We start from the raw sequence: 21,968 nt of genomic DNA on the forward strand, positions 1-21,968 counted from the left end.
GAAGAGTCCTGGATTCAGCGATAAAATTATATGGTTGCCCTAATTATAAAGTCCTATGTAATCTGGCCTCTGTCTTCCTCTCCAGCCTCATCTTAATGCCTCATTCAGCGTTTTGGACGCAGTGGCTGTCTCTCAGTACCTGGAATGCCCTATAATTTCTCTCCTGCCTGACGGTCTTTGTACCTGCTCTTCTCTTTACCTACGACCCTAGAATGCATGTTCCTTTCCTCTAGTTCCTTCCTTTTTAAATTTTTATTCTACTCTGAGTCCTCAGGGAAGCCTCTTCTGACCTTCCTAAAACAGTTCCACTTATGTAGGTTTCCTAGCACTTTATATCTATCTTTTATAGCATTCATCACAGTGACAATTTTACATGTGTTCAAATGATTCTTTTTTTTTTTTGAGTTAAAGTAGATTTATTTAGAGAGATACATATTCCATAGACAGAGTATGGGCCATCTCAGAAGGCAAGAGAGAGAGGAGCCTCAGATGATTCTTGAATTATACCTACCCTCTACCAAACTGTCAGCGTCATGAAGGGAGAGATGATGTCTGTATTGCTTACTGCAGTATCTCCAACATTTTCCACAATTTCTAGTATATTACTGACGTAATATTTATCGAGTGAATAAAGGAATGAATGCCCACCATGACAACTTCTTAAAAATTCTAACCTACTTCATATAACTCAGTTGAGCAAAATAGTGTTCAAGGAGAGTGAAACATTTTTATACTTCATCTCTAAAAGTGTGGAGTAGCCAAGTACCCCAACTTTCCTTATAATTCCACTGTTTACAGTAGAGGTTGCCACCTGTCAGCCTGTCAGTTGTATAAAGCTTACAGTTGTTTATTGCCTACATAGATATTAAGAATCAGGGAAATTTTGAATAAAAATATGAGTGCTAGTTTTATTTGAAAATTTTAGAGATCTGGCAAAACGGAGCTGGCAAACTCACTTGACATTAATTACCTAGAACTGAGTGGTTACCATCCCCTTTGAAATGGTCATTTGTGTCATCTGGCATAGTGCTACTCGAAGTATGACCATTGGCCTAGCTGCTGGGCCAGACAGTGTTTGTTACTGTCCACAGAGGCGAGGAACGTGTTTAGTTCAGCAGACATGCGTTTGGTTCATGTGTTGAGTAACATTCTGAGACAATCTCCATATTTTATCAGGGACTGGCATTTTGAGTTAGCACCTTGTAAATATTTGTGTTTGCAATTCCTGATTTTTAGTTTTATTCAAAATGCCAGTGCAAAATAACATTCAGAAGTTGTAGGTTAGTAATTCTGTCAGTAGGTACTGCTCTTAGGTAATACTATTCATCAAGTTTATTTTATAATATATTGAGGTTATTAAGTTTCTTTGACAGAAAAATTCTGAAATTTTATGTTTCAGGTTTTAAGGCTTTGAACACAGACTTCACAATGGGATATATTCCTTCTATGTGCCTAGCAATTAAGCATAGTGATAGATTGGGCTACCGTTATAGAATAGAGATTATAAGTTCATTTGAATGCTTTAGTGTGGTACTCAGATACGAACTTCTTTCCTGTGTAAAAATTGACTATCATTGTCATTGAAGGAAGTGGAGTTGGCCCATCTTTTTTGAACACTTGACAGATTTCAAAGGAGTAAAATACAATATTCTTGTTAGAATTAAAAATAAAGTTTTTACAGATTAATACCTTTTTATTGCTACATCATTTATCCTGTTGAACCTGAGTTTGTATTGCTTCTAACTGAGGGAGAAATACAAAGGCAGTGCTAGCCCTTTTTTTTTTTTAATGTGAAAATTGATTGAGGCAATTGCTGTGCTATTGAGTGAAGCAGAACTGTGTTCATGCTTGCTTGCCCATGGATTAACTCTCTTTAATCAGCCCCCACAAATGACAAAATTAATATATATCTAACTCTGATGTCTAGGAATAGACTTAATATCCCTTTAAATAGGCTTAATATATTTTAATGAGACTTTTTATTGCTAACATATATTTATGTAATAAACTCCCACCTTCCCTGTTTTACAGAAACTGGTCGTCTTTAAAACATCTCCGCCTAAATGTAAAGTCAGTCAGTTTTGAAGTTATTGTCCTCTTGGTTTTGCTCCAGCGTTTTGTATTTCCGACAGTTGCTTTACAGTTGCTTCTTCATCTCATTTAATGCCTTTCCCACCTCTCAAAATTTAAGATTATCTATTGTAGGGTTATGATTGCTGTTTTCTTTTTTACTTACAGTTGACCGGTGTACTTTTGTTTAAGCTTTCATTTTCAATCTTTAGGTCATTTTGTTTTAGGCATAGTTTTTGTTTACAGCAAAGTTTATTGTAGTTGGTTTTGGCTTTATGATCCTGAGAGTCTTACGAGTTTACTATTTACGTTCATTTATTTCATATTTTTTTTTATGTTGTACTTTGTTTTGATTCTTTTTTTCCTGTACACTGTGTGATCTGGTTTTCACCTCCCTTTCCTTTACCACCTGATTTTATTTGATTATTTCTCTTAATTTTTCTGGTGTTTACGTTCTTAAATGTATACTTGTCTCTCTGCTAATTAATTTATCAGTTTTAGATGAAATCTTTTGATTCCATGCATAAAAGCTGAGGAAATAATGTACCTTTTCCTTTCCTGTTTCTCCTCCTGAATTTTAATTATGTGTATATTATCATGGTTTATAGACATTTACATTTTATTATATAGCCACAACTCACAAGTGTTTTAATCTTGCTCACTGGTTAAAACAGCTTCAATGCTCACTGCTAGTCCTTTTGCTATAGTTTCTTCATTTGTCTCTTGATTGGGTGAACTTTTCCCACTGGGGATTTTTTCACAAAGGGATCATGGGAACTATTCCTTGAGTTCCTGTGTGCTCAGAAATGTTTATCTATTGTAATTATACTGGAAGTACAATTTGTCCAAGTACAAAATGGTTGCATAACATGCTTTTTTCCCCCCTAATGGCTTTGTAGTCAGTGTTCTTTAGTCTTCTCCTATTAAATAGTGCTGTGTGGAAGTCTCCTGCCCCACCTCTCTACAGTAGGTGATTTAACATTTTTGCCTAGATGTCTAAAGGATTTTTTTCTCTTAATGCTTGAAGTCTAGTTCCTTTTTTAGGATATGTGTTGGTGTTGCTAATTTTAAATTGGTTTTTCTAGGGACACAGTGAGTCTTTAAATTTTGGAAAATTATCTTGAATTATGTCTTTAAATATTTCTTTGTTCTGTTCCTTTGATTCTTTTATTCAGGAACACCAATTATATATATGCAGAGTCTCTATTATCTGTCTCTCATATTTGTTCTTTCTCATTTTTTTAAACATCTTGTTCATTTTCATTTCATTTATTTATTGAGATACAGCTCACATACTATAAAATTCACCCTTTTAAAATTGTGTAATTCAGTGGGTTTTAGTATAATGACAAGATTGTGTACTCACCTCCACTATCTATTCCTGAATTCCATCTCATTATGTGTGCTTTTTAAAGTCATCTTTGTCCTTTTTATCCTTCTCATTGTGTCACTGAAGCATATGACATCAGTTTGTCCCATGATTAGTGGTATTAACTTTGATCACCTTAACTTTGGTCAAGGGTGATATTCAGCAGATTTCTTCATTGGAGAGTTAATATTTTTTCCTTTGTAATTGATCATTTGTAGGGAAATACTTTGAGACTATGTAAATATTATATTTCTCATCAAACTGTTACCTACTATTTTTAGCATCCATTGATGATTCTTAATTGAAATAATTATTAGCATGGTGATTGCCAAGTGTAATTTTCTACCTTCTTCGTTACTTCTGCATTTGTTGTCATTCTACTATAAGAGCTGTCCTTTCTCCCCCATTTATTTATCTGTTTATATAAGTATGGAGTCATGTATTCTTTTATTCTATGGATTATAATCCCTTGCTAACATTCTTCATTCAAATTGCCCCAGATTTGGCCAGTAAAAGCCTCTTCAAGCTGGTCGGTGTCCTTTTGACATGCTCATCGCAATGGAAGGCATTGCTTCTAGGCTCTCATTGTATCTCTTGAGATTCCAATATAATTGTCCTCTTTCTGTTTGCTGTAGATTATATTAAAGTTTCATTTGTAATCTCTCTCTTCCAATTTTTACTCTATAAATTAGTGTTCTGAAGCATTCTTAAAGGTTCCAAGAAACCGTTACATTCAAGTATAGAGTGAAATTTTTTGTATGGAGTACAGACAAATTTGTATTCCTGAAATCTAATCCTGCCCATCATTAGTCTCTTCACAACTTCTTTTACTGTTGAAGTTGTACTTTTCTAAATGATCTTTTTAAAGAGTAAGTTATGTCATCTAACAACCACTAGTTGTATATTCCTTAGTACATGTTCAATAGTGTTGCTTTTAAGTATACTTAATATCAAGTAGCAGAATAATAAAGAATTTGTTATGGGGTCATAATGGAGGATAATGAAAATGTTAACTGTTTGGTTATTCTATCTGTCTTTCCTAATTCTCCTTGTCTCTATTATTTGCTCTACAAATATTTTAAGTGTCCACCATTGTACTAGTTTATAGTATTCTTCATATAGCCATAAAATTTTACTTAGAAGCCTCCTTAGATAATTGTGTCCAGTCTCTTAATTTTGCAGATGGAGAAACTGAGACGTAAGAACTAGAGTGACTTTAAGTCCATGGCCAGTTGATTGCACAGCCAAGATTACAGTCCAAGTTTCTAAACTCCTATACTAGAATGTTTTTGCTGTGGGTGCTGGAGGAACTTGGGTCCGTGGTACCTACCTGAAGTGTCCATGGTAGCCAGATGGATAGAGCACCCTTCCTTCTATCTTGGCACTCAGGCATCTGGACATTGAAATTTTCAGAATGATTGGTCATTTAATAATCAGGAAGGGAACAGAGAGGAAGGCAGGGCAGATGAGAAGTTACTTGAGGATAGCCAGCTGTCTGACCATTCAGCTTTAGGCCAGAATTCTGAGCAGACACTTTAAGGCTCCTCTGACCTTTTGTAATTCAGTCACGTCTGCTGGCCTTCTGCTGTCCCTTTTCATCACTCCATTTATAAAGAAGATCAGTTGGTTTTCTTTTTAAGACTTTCAGTTTAGCAGCATTTTAACACCAAAATAGTTACATTGATACAAGTTTCTCAAAAAAATGAAGCATGAATATATCATTTGATATATTCCTACATATCTGCTCAAGAGAAATGAAAGCATCCATGTGAAGAGTTGTATGTGGATAGTTACAGCAGCTTTGTTCGTGATAGCCAAAAAGTAGAAACAATCCAAATGGCCATCAAGTGGGGATTGGAGAAACAAAACACAAATGTGGTTATCCATACAATGGAGTATTACTCAGCTGTAAAAAGGAATAAAGTACTGATACATGCTGTATCATGGATGAACCTCACAAACTGCTGAGTGAAAGAATTTAAGACACAAAGACCATGTATCATATGATTCATTTGTATGAAATATCCAAAAAAGACGTATCTGTGGAGATAGAAAGTACATTAGTGGTTGCCTAGAGCTGAGGGTGGAAACGAGGAATGAATTACAAGTGGCACAAGGTTTCTTTTTGGGAGTGATGCAAGTATTCTAAAATTGGATCATGGTGATGGTTGCACAATCTGTGAATTTACTAAAAACTATTGAATTGTGTGCTTACAGGTAAATTTATAGTATGTAAAGTATTCCTCGGGAAACCTGTTAAAATAGTCACATTTAAAATTTGATGTTTGTAATATTTGTTATATTTAAAAGTATGTTATCCTGTTTTAAACATTTTATACTGCTTTCTTTCCACTTCTAAGTATGATTTTCAAAGAGTGCTACCATCAAATCATGTTAATTGATGGTAGTAAAAATAGCCAGCATTTGAAAAACAGTTACCATGAGTAGGCATTGTGCTAGTACTTTGCACAAATTGTCTCACAGCAACACTACATTTAAGTATTACTGTCCCCATTTTACAGCTGAGGAAAGAGTCTCATAGAGGCTAAATAACATGTCCAAAGTCATGTAACGAAGTAAGGAGACAGGCAGGAATTGGAACAGAGGTGCTCTTGTCCTCTGTGTTTCATACATGAAGATGCAATATTTTATATGGTGGAAATTTATGCTGCCTTTCATATACTGTGACTATTAAATATCCATGTGTATATGCCACTGCACTGAGTGCTCTACATAACTATTTATGTGTGATCTCCTAGGAAATCCAAATGGGTGTTTTGTACTGCCTGGTTGCCATAGAGCTGGTACAGCACAGCAAATCTTACTAATCAGTATTACTTCTTTTTTTCCACCCCTCAGTCTTAATTTTAAGGACCCTGAAGCAGTCAGAGCTCTGACTTGTACTCTCCTAAGGGAAGATTTTGGGCTTTCTATTGATATTCCGTTGGAGAGACTAATTCCCACGGTTCCCTTGAGACTCAACTATATTCATTGGGTAGAAGATCTGATCGGTCATCAGGACTCTGACAAAAGTACTCTCCGAAGAGGAATTGACATAGGTATATGGTTTTAAATTCTTTTTTGCCTAAACATAAGTTTCATAAATTTTACAAGGTCTTTGCAAATTCTTTGAAAACCTCTGGGTATTTGTTGTGTGAAAGAAGCTGGCTACAGATACCACTGTTCTAGTTTGCTATCCTTGGGCTTTTCTGCTGTTAGTTCCTCTTGAGAAGGGATTGTCAGCACCAAACAGGGAACAAGGGGGTAAAAGAAGCGCAGAATGAAGATGAAGCTCTTGTTTTCCTACCTTTTCAAATTACCATGTTGATGTAACATGTGTCTGTTGGGCATTATTTTTACTCTGAATTATTTAGTATTACTACAGTAGTCCTGATATTGGGATTTTGTGGTGATGGGCATTTAATAAAAGATTATGTGGGCCTGAATACTTTTAGGAATCTCTTAGATGATTATTTATAGAGAATATTTAATCTAAAATTAAAGGGAAGAAAAAAGGCATCGAGTTAAAATACAATGTTCTCTTAATTGTAAACTTTACAATGGAGAAGACTGTCCAGTTTGATTCATTTGGGAAAATAGAGAAACAGAAGGAAATGAAGCCAGGGTATGTTTTGTGATTATAAATGTATTGTATGTTTGTTATAGCCAATGTTTTCATTTGATAGGGTTTAACATTTTTTAATATTTTGGCCTTTACTAGTCCTTTATAGAAAGATTGAAGAATTGAATTAAAAACTCTGTGGGTTCTGTTTCTAAATATAGTATAGTTAATAGGAAATACGCTTTCTAGACAGTAGTAAATGTTCAGCTTTGACATCTGCATGCATTTTCAGTCCTCATCAGACATGACCTTTTCAGCAGCATTTATTGACCCCCTTCTTTCTTCTTTGTGCTCTCCTCCATTGGCTTCCATGACACCAGATTCCTCTGGTTTTCCTTTTTTGTTTCCAGTGACTCTTCTCCCCTCTTCAGGCTTACTTTCCTGTATCTGGCCATTCAATGTTGAGAATCCCTAAACCGCTGTCTTTAACCCTTTTCTTATTCAGCACCCTACCTCTAGGCAATTTCATTTATATCTATGACTTTATTTTCCACCTCCTATAACTATAAATTATGTATTCCTCCAACTCAGATTACTTTTCTTGAGCTCTAGTCCCAAATGTATAAGAAACTTGGATATCTCAGAAACATCTCAGACTTTGTGGCATCCAAGACCAAAGTCATACATTGTTTCTTCCTAATCTTGGGACTTTTCTGTCATCTTTGATATTTACTTCTCTCCATTCTCACTGACAGTGCCTATTACCATTTTCTGTTTTTCTCACTTAAATATTTCCTTTCTTTCTTTTTCTTTTTTTAAATAAATTTGGTTTAATTTATCTGTTTATTTTTAAAGAAGGTACTGGAGATTGAACCCAGGAACTTGTGCATGCTAAGCATGCCCACTACCACTTGAGCTATACCCTTACCCACACTTAAATATTTCTTAAATCATCTGCTTTCTCCATCTTAGCTGCCACCATCCCAGTCCAAGTCACCATCATCTCTCTGTCTACAGAACAGCTTCTCAGCTACTCTGTCCTCATCTACTCTGTTGCCTCTCCATTCCATTCTCCAGAAAGTATTTAAAAGCCTATATCTGATCACATCTTTACCACTTTAATGGCTTCCTATTGCTTCTGGGGTAAACACCCAAAACCTTGACTAGTTTTATTAAAATTTCCATTGTCTGGTTCCTGCCCTCTAGTTCTGTCTAAGCCTCATTTTGTATTATTCTCTCCCTTGTTTTCTGCACTTTTCTTTAGTTCTTCTAATAGGACATTATGATTCCAGGCCTTTATACATGTTGCTCCCTCTACCTGGAACTTCTTTACCTTTACCTCATTAGTTCTCGTTTATACTGTAGCTGTTAGCTCAAGCCTTTTCTCAAGAAAGCCTTCTCTGACCTTCCAGCATAAGACAGTTTCCTTGAATATGAGCTTTAGAAAACCATGTTTCTTCCTTCATGGCATTTTTTTAGTTTTTAACTACACATTCACTTGCCTGATTGATTAATATCTTTCTCTGCCCTAGATTGCAAAGTGTAGAGCGTATTACTTTTTTGCTTACCATGAAATCCCAAGGCCTAGCAAAATTTCTGGCACACAGAAGGTATTCAGTAAATGACTTACTGAATGTTGATGGCTAAGTACATCATTCTTTCAACATTCAAAATTTTGAACACCCCATATGAGATAAACACTATGTAAAAATAATGAAGTTTGACAAGCTTCTTCTCTTTTATATTCATGGCAGAAGATTGGCTGATGGGTTATAGAAAGCTTAAAAAGCTTGAGAGCCTATTTGGTACTAATTTATTTTAATTATGCCCCAAACCCTTCTAAAATAACACTTGGGGATATAGGAGGTTAATGGATTTTAGCTCTTCACAAGGGGCACTCTTGTTGAAATCACATTCATTCTAATTAGGGTTTTTATATAAATTCTTCCCCCAGACTCCCATCAGTTTGCTCTAATTCTATGATTATACACTTTCCATTTTTATTTATCATTACAAGGATTATTACCCATTTTAAAATGTCATTTAGCTTTCTGAGGGGATTAGGGTGCTAGAATGCAAGTCTTTTGGTCTTAAGAATTAAGAAATGATATTTTTGGCAGAGGACAGTTCTTTTATCTATGTTTATTACCCTGGTGGCACCTCATCTTTGGGCAGCTGGAGGGAAGTGTCCTTTTTTCTTTTTCCTTTTAAGTGAACTGAAGTAGGAAGAGAGGGGCGGTTGTGTGAGAATCAAGGTCCTGGGATCTGGTCTGGATTTTTTTCCTACAGAGCTGCAAGTGCTACTTTAATTTCCTTATTCTGGATAACTAGCTGACCAGAATGGCTCGCAGGGGCTAAGTGACTGTAGCCTCTGCGAGGAACTTGAGTACCCCTTACCACTCCTTCCCTCACCACCCCCGCATCCCCAAGGAGTTGTTCGCCCAGTAGCATCAGGGCCAGGATGCTGTGATGGGAAGAGTAGCAATCACTGACTGGCTGAGAGCTTTAATGTTCTGGCCATCAGTTGTTGTCATGTCTTTTACTAGCTTGTTCAAGGTGCTTAATGAGGAAGCAGTCCTGGCTTTCCTTTGGGTTAGGAGTGTCTGTGGCCTCTAGCTCTTCCTGCCAGATCCTTAGAAGTCTAGACAGTACCAAGATGTGGTCAGTGGAAAGTGGGCCTGCAGTGGCTAGTATGGGTTGACTACTGTGAGCCTCCAAGAAAAACACTGGCTTTTCTTCTCTTGAGTGTGCTCTTGAGGATCTTATTGGCCAAGATCAGTTAATGGTCATAAGAGCAATTTGTGGTTAGTATATAGTCCGGCCTATGATTAGAGGTTTTATGTGCAAGTTTGGGATCAAAGCTTAGTTGTCAGAGAAATATTTGCCTGGAGCATTTGCCTTTTAATGTCTCACTAGAAACCATGGTGGGACAAGCCAATGACTGGTGGATCTGGATCAAATGTTTTTCCATGTCTTCACATCTAAGAAATGAATTCTCTTTATTTTTTAGGGTTTTTTTGTTTTTGTTTTTACTTCTGATTTCTTTCAAGTAATGACTTACAGATAGATATATGGGATGGTTTAATATAATAAAAATGTTATATCCTCTATTTTTTTGCATTTATAAGATAGGATATATGCATTGATCTATTTTGAGATATTACTGTGGCAAAATTGTAGAATAGATAAGCAAGATTACTCTGTATAGCACAGGGAAATATACATAAAATCTTATGGTAGCTCACAGAGAAAAAAATGTGACAATGAATATATATATGTTCATGTATAACTGAAAAATTGTGCTCTACACTGGAATTTGACACAACATTGTAAAATGATTATAAATCAATAATCAATTAAAAAAAAGACTAAAGGCAGCATAATCATATATACTCCTGTTAAAAAATAAAAGGTGTTACTGTGGTGTTTTAATATATAACACCGATTTCTTTAAAGAAAATCAAGTTTTGTGAGAGATTTAAACTGAAGACTTTTTATAAAGTAAAATAAATTGCTTTGACAATATTCAGTTAATCAGTCATGTACTCCTTCATCACCAGCCAATTATGCATAATTCATTTTATATACAGCATACAAAGAGGACAGCAAGGGTTTGTCCTCTAGGAAATTTGAATCTAATGAGGTAAGACTAACAAAGCCACAATATGCGGATAATCAGTACCAGCTTGTGATTTAAGCTGTTAGGGCTGTAAGAATTCTAAAAAGAGGAGAGTGGTGTTTTTGCTTATTGTCCTCACCTCGGTTTCAGGTATGTGCTGTGTGTTTTGAATTTTTGTTTTACTAGGGACTGGGGCATCCTGCATCTATCCTTTACTTGGAACAACCTTAAATGGCTGGTATTTCCTTGCAACAGAAGTAGATGATATGTGCTTCAACTATGCAAAGAAGAATGTGGAGCAGAATAACTTATCTGATCTTATAAAAGGTTAGCTTTTCAAAATAAATATCCCTTTCAAGCTTCGTTTATTAACCTTTCTAATTTAACACATCTCATTATCTTTTGCTGTAATATACACACTTTGGTAATTAAAAACTATCTGGTTCTAATTTAACACATCTCATTATCTTTTGCTTTAATATACACACTTTGGTAATTAAAAACTATCTGGTACCTTATAACTGGGTTTGCAGCTTTGTTATTAGAATTAACTCAGAAAGAAACAGAGTAAACCCAGACGATCCTCATAATTTGTGGATTCTGTGTTTGTGAATTTGTCTACTTGCTAAAGTTTGCTTACTTTGGGCTATTTTTAGCTCCCAAATCAATGCTTGTGGTCCTTTTGTGGTCATTCACAGACACGTGCAAAGCAGCAAAAAATTTCAGTCACCCAACGTGTGTTTGCAGCTGAAGTTGAACAAGGCAATGCCCTGCTCTTTTTTCAGCTCTCACACTAAATAAGTGTTCTTTTCATGGTCTATTTAGTACCACTTTTTTTTCCCCCTGCTTTTTCCTGGTGATTTTGCTGTTTATAATAGCCCCTAAACATAGTGCTTAAGTACTATTTAGTGTTCCTCAGTACAAGAAGGCTGTGATGTGCCTTACAGAGAAAATGCATGCATCAGGTAAGTTTCGTTCAGACATGTTATAGTGTTGTTGGCCATGAGTTCAATGTTGATGAATCAGTAATGTATATTAAATAAGATGTCTTTAAACAAAAATAAATAAAACAAGGATCTATACTGATCAGTTGATGGAAATGTTGTGACCAGAGGCTCAAAGTTACCTAACCCTGTATTTCTCTTAGGAGCCAGTGGTTCAGCATTCAGTAATCCAGTGTTTGTGGTGACTTTATAGAACACAACTACTGCGAATAATGAGAATCAACTGTATATAAAGTAACCTAGTCACCAAGATTTTAAAAGAAAGAAAATCCTACTACTGTTGGTTAAACTATATCATCTTTTTTACTTCAGTACATGAAACTGTGCTACAAATAGTCAAATCCCCTTAGTAGTTAGTTACTTTTTATTTTTGTGCTTATTGTATATATAAAGGACTGTTTGTTTTTGGCATGAAAGAGACTTTATGTGTCTTTTTGGAAGAAATAGGCTTTTCTTACTAGTGTTAAACGTATTCTTGTAAGGGGAGATACTAATATATTATTAATGAGTTTTTTAGTTATCTATTCCTATATTACAAATTACTCCAAAATCTGACAGCTTTAAACAATAAACTTTTATTGTCTCATAGTTCCTATGGCTCAGAAATTTGGCCGTGGCCTACCTATGTGGTTCTGGCTCCGAGTCTTTCATGAGGTTGCTGTTACCTGAAAGATTGGGGAGAGAAATTTGCTTCCAAGGTGGCTCACTTGCATGGCTGTTGGCAGGAAGCTTTAGTTCATTGTCATGTGGTCTCTCCTTGGGGCTACTCGAGCATCCTTATAGCATGTCAGCTGGCTTCACCTAAAGCAAGTAATTCAAGAAATATGGCAAGGAGGAAGCCATGTTGTTTTTTATGACCAAGCCTCAGAAGTGATACCCTGTCACTTCCATCATATTCTCTTCGATAAAAACAAGTCACTGAGTGAAGCTACATTCAAGGAGAGGAAAATCAAATTCTATCTCTTGAAGGGACTAGTGTCAAAGAATTTGTGGACATATTTGGAAACTACCACAGTATTAATAGTAATTACTCTTTTTTCTCCTAGTGGTAAAAGTACCACAGAAAACACTCCTGATGGATGCTCTTAAAGAAGAGTCTGAGATAATCTATGACTTTTGCATGTGCAACCCTCCCTTTTTTGCCAATCAGTTGGAAGCCAAGGTAACATATCTTCTGTTTTAAAGTAGTTGATTATTTATCTAAGTTTTCTTTGTTTGCAAAGATAAGAGCAATTTTTATTTTGGAAGCTGTATCAGTTAGGATGCTTCTGGTATCAAGCATCTGAAAACCTAATGCAGATTGCCTTAACAGCGAAGAAAGTTTATTGGTTTACATATCTGAGAAATCCAGCAATACCATGGACTTCAGGAAAAATTTGATCAAGGAGTTTAATCGTAATATCAAGGCCGAGGCTCTGTTTTTCTAGGTTCCCCTTAGCTCTGATCTGGCCCTTCGTTGTTTTTGTTCTCAGGCTGGTTTACTTATGGCAGAGTAATATTTCAGGACAGGGAGAGAGCTCTTTTTTTCCCCAAACAATTGAACATTTGGATTTCTTCTGATTGGACCAACTTAAGTTACAGTCTACTCCTGCGTTAGGCTTATTGGCTTTAGTAAACAAATATCTGATTTGATCTTTCCAACTTCAAATGAAAAATACATTTGCTCATGAATACGGAAGGAGGTACATTGGCTAAAAACAACTAACTTATTTTAAAAATCAGTAAAATATTATTGATTTAACCTAGGTTTTCCTGCAAATGGAGAAAATTTAATATGAAGTGAGTAATATTAATTAGAAGGAAACAAGGGGATGTATATGCTTAAAACTTTGAAAGAATAACTTGTTTTTAGAATCACTCAGACACCCTAAAAGTACCATTTATATACCTCATAACAAATTTCAGGTGGATTAAATTTGGAGGGGCTCATAGGGTAACTCTATGTTTAATTGTTTGGGGAGCTGCCAGAATGTTTTCCAAAGTGACTGTACCCTTTTTTCTTCCACTATTAGTGTATGAGAGTTCCAATTTCTCCATACCTTTGTCGACACTTGTTATTATCTGTATTCTTAATTATAGCCATCCTCGGGGTATGAAGTGGTTTCTCATTGTCATTTTAATGTACATTTCCCTGATGGCTAATGATGTTGAACATCTTTTCATGTGTTTATTGGCCATTTATATATCTTCTTTGGAGAAATGCCTAGTCATATCCTTTGCTCATTTAAATTTGGGTTTTTCTTTTTAATATTATTGCAAGAATTCTTCATGTATTCTAGATACAAGTCCCTTACTAGATATATTATTTGCAAACATTTTCTCCCATTCTGTGGGTTGTTTTTTTACTTTCTTTTCTCTTTTTTTTTTTTTTTTTTTAAATGGAGATACTGGGGATTGAACCCAGCACCTCAATGCATGTGAACCATGCACTCTCCCACTCAGCTGTACCCTCCCCTCTCTTTTTACTTTCTTGATGGTGTCCTTTGTAGCTCAAAAGTTTTTAATTTTGAGGGGGGGGTAATTAGGTTTATTGTTTATTTTTAAAGGAGGTGCTGGGGATTGAACCCAGGACCGTGTGCATGCCAAGCATGCACTCTACCAGTTGAGCTATACCCTCCCCTGAAGTTTTTAATTTTAAGGAAATCCAGTTTATCTATTTTTTCTTTTGTTGCTTATGCTTTTGGTGTCATATATAAGAAACCATTGCCTGACGCAGGGTCATAAAGATTTACTCCTAAGTTCTCGTCTAAGAGTTTTTTATATTTAAATCTTTGATCTGTTTGGGTTATTTTTTAATATGGTGTAAGGTAAGAACGGATTAAGTATGTATATTTAAAAAATGAAACTATAAAGTACTAGAAGAAAGCATAGGTAAATATTTATGTAGTTTTTGGATAGAACATTTTTTGTGTATGATACCAAGACAGAAGACATAAAAGAAAAAGTGACCAAATTGGCTACATATAAAGGTACAATGTTAGTATGTTTAATCACAAAGTAGAAGGTAAAAACCCTGGGAAGGAATATTTGCATGAATGCAGTTGTTTAAAATGTAATATTGCAGTGGCTATATGATCTATAAATCCTAAGTCTGGCATGATATTTGGAAACTAAAATTACATCCAAGCATTCTTACTTTGAACTAGATTATAGTCAAAGACTTCGTCTTAAGGTGTAAAAATTTTTCACCTTTGTTTTTTGTTTTTGTTGTTCAGGGAGTAAACTCTCGAAATCCTCGAAGACCTCCACCTAGTTCTGTAAATACAGGAGGTATCACAGAGATCATGGCAGAAGGAGGTGAACTGGAGTTTGTTAAAAGAATCATCCATGACAGTTTACAACTTAAAAAAAGATTAAGGTAAGTTGGTTATTACAACCTGAGAATATTTTCCTCCTGTGTAATTCAGAAAGAAATCATGTTCCTTAGAGGAAACGAAATCACAGTGGTCTGAAGAATAAACAGATCAAAATCAAAAAGATAGTAGATGCTACAGTCTGCAAAGACCTTGTTTCTGAGGATGATCTCATGCCTCTGATTGATTTGTGTTTTCTGTAACTATATAACCATACTACATGGGTAGAAAGGAGGAAAATACCGTATGATTGTATTGCTCCCATTAGTGTGGTTCTGTGATGGAACAAAACTGATTCAAATATGGCTTTTGATTAGAAAACAGATGGGTTCAGATCTGTCCCATGAACCAGAATAAATTTGTTGCCTAGTCCTTGAAGCAATTTATTTTCTTGGAATCGGTCCCCCAAACAATGACAGATGTGAGGACATTGAGCTGTCAGGAACTTAATGAAGGGAAACTGAGATCACTAACCAGTTCCAGAGGAGAGTTAAGGCTATTCCTTTTTAAAAGCTAATTATTTCAGACAACACACCTGTCGTTAAGCAGCATAAGGTACTCAAAAATAGCTATTTGTCTCGTTTGTCTTCTCACCCTGCCAAGTGTTGTTGAAATGATGGATAATGTAGTAAAAGGGCTTTTAATCCTAGGATTCAGCTTTGTGACACAGAGATTTTTTTTAATTGTGGGAAAATATACATAACATAAAATTTACCATCTTAACCATTTTTGAAGTGTACAATTCAGTGGTATTAAGTATATTCATATTGTTGTACAGCTAATCTCCAGAACTCTTTCTACTTGTGAAACTAAAACTCTGTACCCATTAAACAACAACCCCCCCATTCTTTCTCTTCCCCCAACCCCCTCTACTTTCCATTCTACTTTCTGTCTTCTACAACCATGCTACTTTCTGTCTCTATGAATTTGACTATTCTTAAGTGCCTTACATAAGTGGAATCATATTTGTCCTTTTGTAACTGGTTTCTTTCACTTAACATCATGTCTGCAGTATTCATCCATGTTATAGCATGTTTCAGAATTTCCTTCCTTTTTAGGGCTGAATAATATTAATATTCCATTATATGTATATACTGCATTTTGTTTATCCTTTCATCTGTTGATGAATACTTGGGTTACTTCCACCTTTTGACTATTGTGAATAACATTGCTGTGAACACAGATGCGCAAATATGCCTTCAGTTCTCTGGGTGTGTACCCAGAGTTGAAATTGCCAAGTAGGGAAGACTTTTTTTTTTCTTTTGGATATATAGGTGTTTAAAGCTACTTATCTTAGTAAACGACCACTTCCAAAATCAGTAAACATCCTGATTTGCTAAATGTGAGTTTATTTAAATATTTATGAAAAGTAGCTGGATTATTGGATGGTCTACCCCTCAGAAAATTTACACAATATTAATCAAATTTTTGCCTTAATTGATTTCTTCAGAGATGCACTAGGGTATGAAGAAAAAAGAGGTTTAAGTTATACGCAGTATTAAGAAGAGACTGAGTAAGTAAAATAAATTTTAAGAAGCTTACAGAGCACTGAAACTCATGACGAGGGGTAACCAGGACCGTTTGGCCATTTCTGTGTCTGTCAGCTTTTCAGGGGACTGGAACCATCCAGGAAGATGGGGAAGGTTGTTTTCAGGAGCCCTTTTTAAAAAAAAATTGAAGTATAGTCAGTTACAGTGTGTCAGTTTCTGGTGTGCAGCATAATGTCCAGTCATGCATGCGCGCACACACACACACGTATTCGTTTTCATATTCTTTTTCATTAAAGGTTATTACAAGATATTGAATATAGTACCCTGTGCTATACAGAAGAAATTCATTTTTTATCTTTTTATATATAATGGTTAACATTTGCACTTTCAAACTCCCAAATTTATCCCTTCCCACCCCCTTTCCCTGGTAACTGTAAGATTGTTTACTTTGTCTAAGTCTGTTTCTTTTGTAGATGAGTTCATTTCAGTAAATTATAATTATTTCTAAAGTTTCATTTGAACTACAGAAATCATATTTTAAAGGAACACCATTCTAAGGGAGAGAAGTTGGTTGATAGTTCCAAGTCTGCCTGTATCTGGCTTTATGGCAGCCCCCAAATTGAATGAAGGGTGAACATTTTCTAGGAAGGGTGCATTGCTAGAGCCCATCATGTCTCTGAAGAGTAAACCATTTCAAGGTTGGGGTCATATATGGGACAAGTTACCTGGTTATGATTCATTTAAAGGAAGGGTCCAGCAGTCTTGTCTGCTCTGTCAGGACTCAGGCAGGGTGAGAGGGTCGATGAAAGAAGGGAAGAATGAAGTGATTTTCATTGAAAAGAGAACAGAACAATTTTTTAAAAAAAAATATTGCTCACAAATATTGTTTATAATTTCAGGTTGTAATGGTGATTTTCATTTGTATATATTATCAGTTCATGTCCTCCTGTATATTTTTATAGTTGACACAATGCTTATACCATTATGCAACTCTCAAACTTTAGAATGCTGTTGAAACTGCATATTTTGAAGCTCTGAAAAATAAGGGATTAAAAGCAAGTATTTAAACCCCACCATCTGCTTCTTATCCCTCTTCTTGTTCCTGAAGAAATGCAAAAATTAAGCCAAATTTTAACATCATAGAGTGACGTAAGTTAAATTTGTTGGACTGATCTTGGTGATGGCACTCAAGATGCCTCACCTCCCCGTTAGGATTCATGGCTCACCTAAGTCAGGCTCAGCAGCAGTTGCAGTTTTGTATCTTAAGGAATTTTGCAGCTGGGAGGCCCTTGGGAGAGAAAGTTACCCAACCTCTTAGTTGTACAGATTAGAAATTTGGAACCCAAATCTCCTAATTCTGGTCCAGGGCTCTTTCTGCCACCCCATGCAGCCTCTGTAGCTCAGCCTGCAGTTAGACTTCTAAGTACATAGCTTTCCCTTCCCTTCCCTTCCCTTCCCTTCCCTTCCCTTCCCTTCCCTTCCCTTCCCTCCCCTCCCCTCCCCTCCCCTCCCCTCCCCTCCCCTCCCCTCCCCTTCCCCTCCCCTCCCCTCCCCTCCCCTTCCCCTCCCCTCCCCTCCCCTCCCCTTCCCTTCCCTTCCCTTCCCTTCCCTTCCCTTCCCTTCCCTTCTCTTCTGTTCCCTTCCCTTCCCCTTCCCAAGGTATAATTAATATGTGATACTGTATTAGATAACCTTTCTATCATTGATGCAGATTTACAAGTGTTTACATTTTTACCTTTCACTTTTTTGTGCGTGTGACCTGAGCTTACTTAATAGCATTTTCTTTTCTAGAGATTCACTCATCTCTCGCCTTCTAAATAAATTAGCAGACTTTATCACACTCCTCATGGCCTAGATTGCACTCTTGTCATTGGTTATGAGGTCTATAGATAATGCCCTTTATGGCAATGATTTTATGATTTTTCCAGGAACTAGAGTTACAAAGTTCCAACTGAATACTGGTTTTACTCCTTTTTGCTTTTTCCTTTCCATTTCTTTCTCCTTGCAAGGCGGTGGAGACTTCTTGGATCTGGGCAAAATCCAAATACCTGATGATGGGCAATAAGTTTAACAATCTGGGCCTTTGGAAATGTGATTCTTTGACTTTTAAATTTTGTTTTCTCTCTCTCATTGGTAAAATGAAATAATAATAGCTATCTCATACCTCCTAGGGTTGTCATAGAGTAAATGAATATATATTTGATATAATTAATAATAATGGGTACTAAATAGGATCATTTTAACTCTTGACTGCTTTAGAAATCTGGTAGATTTAAATACTATAGTCTACCAGGTTGAAAGGAAACTTTGAATACTCTGTTATTTTATTCTAATGTAGAGTCCTCCTTTTGTTTTTTAAACTAGGTGCTAGCATAGTTATGGGGTGCTGTAAGTGATAGTTGCAAGAAACATAAATTTTATAACTGAGCTTTTAGTGAATACTCCAACTGAAAGACTGTCCAGTTCTATACAGATTTGACTTGCCTTTATAAAAGGGTAAGCCATTTCATTTTCCTGGTCTATAAGGTAGACAAGGAAATAATACCTTTTATGGTATTAAATGTTAAAATACCGGACAAGCAAAATATGTGGCAATATGAGTTCAGAATGAACAATGACAATAATAAATTATAACCTGAATAATTGTTACACTAGAATGCCAGTTAATAAATGTATAAGGGATAATAAAGTTAGAAAAATCACCATTTTGCAATCATTATAGTAATAATTAATTTTTAGAAGAATCAACAGTGGAAAATTTGAAGAGGCACAGGATATTTTCATAGTTTCAAAGAATCTCCCCACAGATTACCTATGATTACAAAGAAAGTATGGTAACTTTACAGTGGTGAGACTAGGGGATACCACCTTGACCAGGTGGCCACCTCCTGACGTGAGTCACCTGGAAGGACACACAGCACCTCTGTGCTCTTCATGCCCAAAATGTTTAACCTGAATTTAATGATGAGGAAATTTCAGACAAACCAGCCTGAGGGATTTTGTAGGACAGTTCTTCAAAAATATTAAGGTTATGAAAGTGGGGAAAAAAAAAAAAGACTGCAGAACTGTTCCAGATTGAAAGAGACTAAAGAGACTTGACACGTAAATGAAATGCATGATCCTAGATTGGATCTTGCATCAGGGGAGAAAGTTGACATGAAGGACGTTATTGGGATAATTGGTGAAATTTGAGTGTGGGCTCTATTCCAGATAATAGTATTGTGTGAGTGTTAAATTTTGCCAATTTAATCATTATTCTGTGGTTATATAAGAGAATATCCTTGTTTTTAAAACATACATGCCAAAATACAGGGTTAAAGGGCATTATGAAATCTATAGCTAACTCTCAGATGATTTAGGAAAACACATACGCATAGAGCAAGCAAATGGGGGAAAGTGTTCATTGGTGAATCTGAGTGAAACGTATACTAGAACCGTTTGTACTGATCGTGCAACTCATATACGTTTGAAATAATTTCAAAATAATTTTTTTGAAACCTGTTTTCTCAAACGAATTACTAAATGCTGTAATGAGTGGAGTGCTACTTTTATCATTAAAATAGTATAATGGGTTCAAAGTCTCTTGGGGAACTAGATCTTCCTTTTCATTTTTTTTTTTTCTATTTGAATTTTGATTAGTTGTCACAAGTTGCCTGTTGAGAGTAGCTTGGATCTAACGGGTAGGCATTTTTTTTTTTTAAGTGAAGCTCAAACAATTTTTAACATACCCAATTACTTCCTCTTTCTATAGGAAATATAACTTGCAGAAAACAGTGTATTGATGAGATTAAATCTTAAAAGATTCACAATACAGTACTCAGCCTACAGTAAGGGTTAAAAGAAATATGAACTCTGCGAAGCCTATGTTAAGTACCAGTGACATATTTAACTATTACAAGTCTTAGTTATCTAAATATTTGCTTCTTTTCATCTCCTGAGGAAATATATAGCATCTTTCTTTTGCCTCTGTTCTGAGCCTTTTCTTGGCTTCTGATAACTCTGATCTAATCTGTTCAGGAATGCTAATTTTAAAGGAAAGGTGTTAATTAACCTATTTTATACTGTTACTGTGTGAACACTAATTGTTCTTAATTTCTTTTCCTTCATCTTATTCCTAATATACCAAAGGCTTTTCATTCCTGGTTAATGATTTTTCCATTTATACACTGCCTTCTTAAAGGAAGATTATTATTTTTCTTCCAAACCTTTTAAAACCACCAAATGAAATAGATTATGCTTTAAGTAAATTTACTGAGGTTTGTTTAAAGTAGTTTAGGTAGAACAATGGTTTATTTGTGTTTTCAGAGCAGAAAAGGGATTGATTAAACAAAAATAGGGATTGTCACCTGTTGTTTAACCTACAAACAATAAAAACAAAATATTGGTTAATGCACACTTCTGCTAAAGCAGTATAATAGTATTTGTCATACTTTTACAATTAATAATATTTTCATTTATATTATTTAATGTATTAGGTTGAACCATATGAAATTGCCAGTCTTCAAGAGTTTTCAACTTATAAAAATGGCATTTTTTTTATAGTTTTAACTTAGTGTGTGACTTTAGAGGCTCTTAAATTCACTTAAAGTTGTAGTCACTTTAAAATTCACCTTCATAGTAGCTATTTTACATAAAAACAAATAAATGTTGAATGCATATCTTAATCTGAAATTTCTCTTTAAAAATAATGTGCAATTAGATGAATTTCAAATAACAAAAGAGTAATTATGGTGCTTGGTGAAAAGGCAGGATACAGAATATGTATTACTCGTGTAACTAAGGTATGTTATAAGGCAAGAAGTATCCAAATATTACTGTATTGTTACCTATTCTTTATATTTGAAGATACAAGGTACATCATATTTAGAAATTTATATATTTAAGTAAGTTTTCTTGAAGTACAACTTGCATACAGTACATTTTCCAGTTTAAGTGTACAATTTGATGCATTTTAACAAATGTGTACATTATCACTAACACAGTCAAGGTATAGAACATATCCATCACCATAATAAATTTCCGTAGTGGCCCTTTGCAGTCTGTTCCCATCGTATCCCAGTCTCTAGTGACCACTGATTTTTCTGTCACAGTAGTTTTGCCTGTTCTAGACTTTCATATAAATGGAATCATACAGAATGTAGTTTTTTGTGTCTGGCTTTTATTGTAAATATTTAAATTTTTCTGTTTATTATGATGTTTTGACACCTTAAGAAAACTTCTCTGGCTGGGATGGAGAGCCCCTACCTGGGCTAATCAATTCTTAGAGATGGCAAAGGACCCATCCTGAGCAGGCCTGGGATGTGCAAGCCCAGAGCTCTCCCTCCTCTGTCTGCCCTTTCAGCCCAGGGGGCCATCTTCCTCCCCTTCAGCCATCCCAGGGCTGGGTGCCAGGCTATGGGGACCACTCCACAGCCAGAGCCCACTGAGGTTATCCATACTAGCCCATCCCACACTGCTCCCTCTGCCCTGACCATCCTAAGTAAACCTCAACAGAGGCCATG

The 21,968-nt window shown here is 35.6% G+C and overlaps 1 protein-coding gene across 3 annotated transcripts in view; it reads left to right on the forward strand.

Moving 5' to 3' along the window:
• The window catches only part of METTL16 (methyltransferase 16, RNA N6-adenosine), a 61,485-nt gene that overhangs the window by 14,721 nt on the left and 24,796 nt on the right, over positions 1 to 21,968 (forward strand). For all 3 annotated transcript variants that reach the window (XM_006214458.4, XM_031685406.2, XM_072939026.1), the window contains 4 exons: positions 6,299 to 6,498; positions 10,807 to 10,947; positions 12,671 to 12,786; positions 14,840 to 14,982. In XM_006214458.4, the coding sequence (XP_006214520.2) occupies positions 6,299 to 6,498; positions 10,807 to 10,947; positions 12,671 to 12,786; positions 14,840 to 14,982 (600 nt within the window). The remainder of the gene's footprint in view (positions 1 to 6,298; positions 6,499 to 10,806; positions 10,948 to 12,670; positions 12,787 to 14,839; positions 14,983 to 21,968) is intronic.

The sequence above is a fragment of the Vicugna pacos genome, chromosome 16, assembly GCF_048564905.1.
Source record: "Vicugna pacos chromosome 16, VicPac4, whole genome shotgun sequence".
Classification (NCBI taxonomy): domain Eukaryota; kingdom Metazoa; phylum Chordata; class Mammalia; order Artiodactyla; family Camelidae; genus Vicugna; species Vicugna pacos.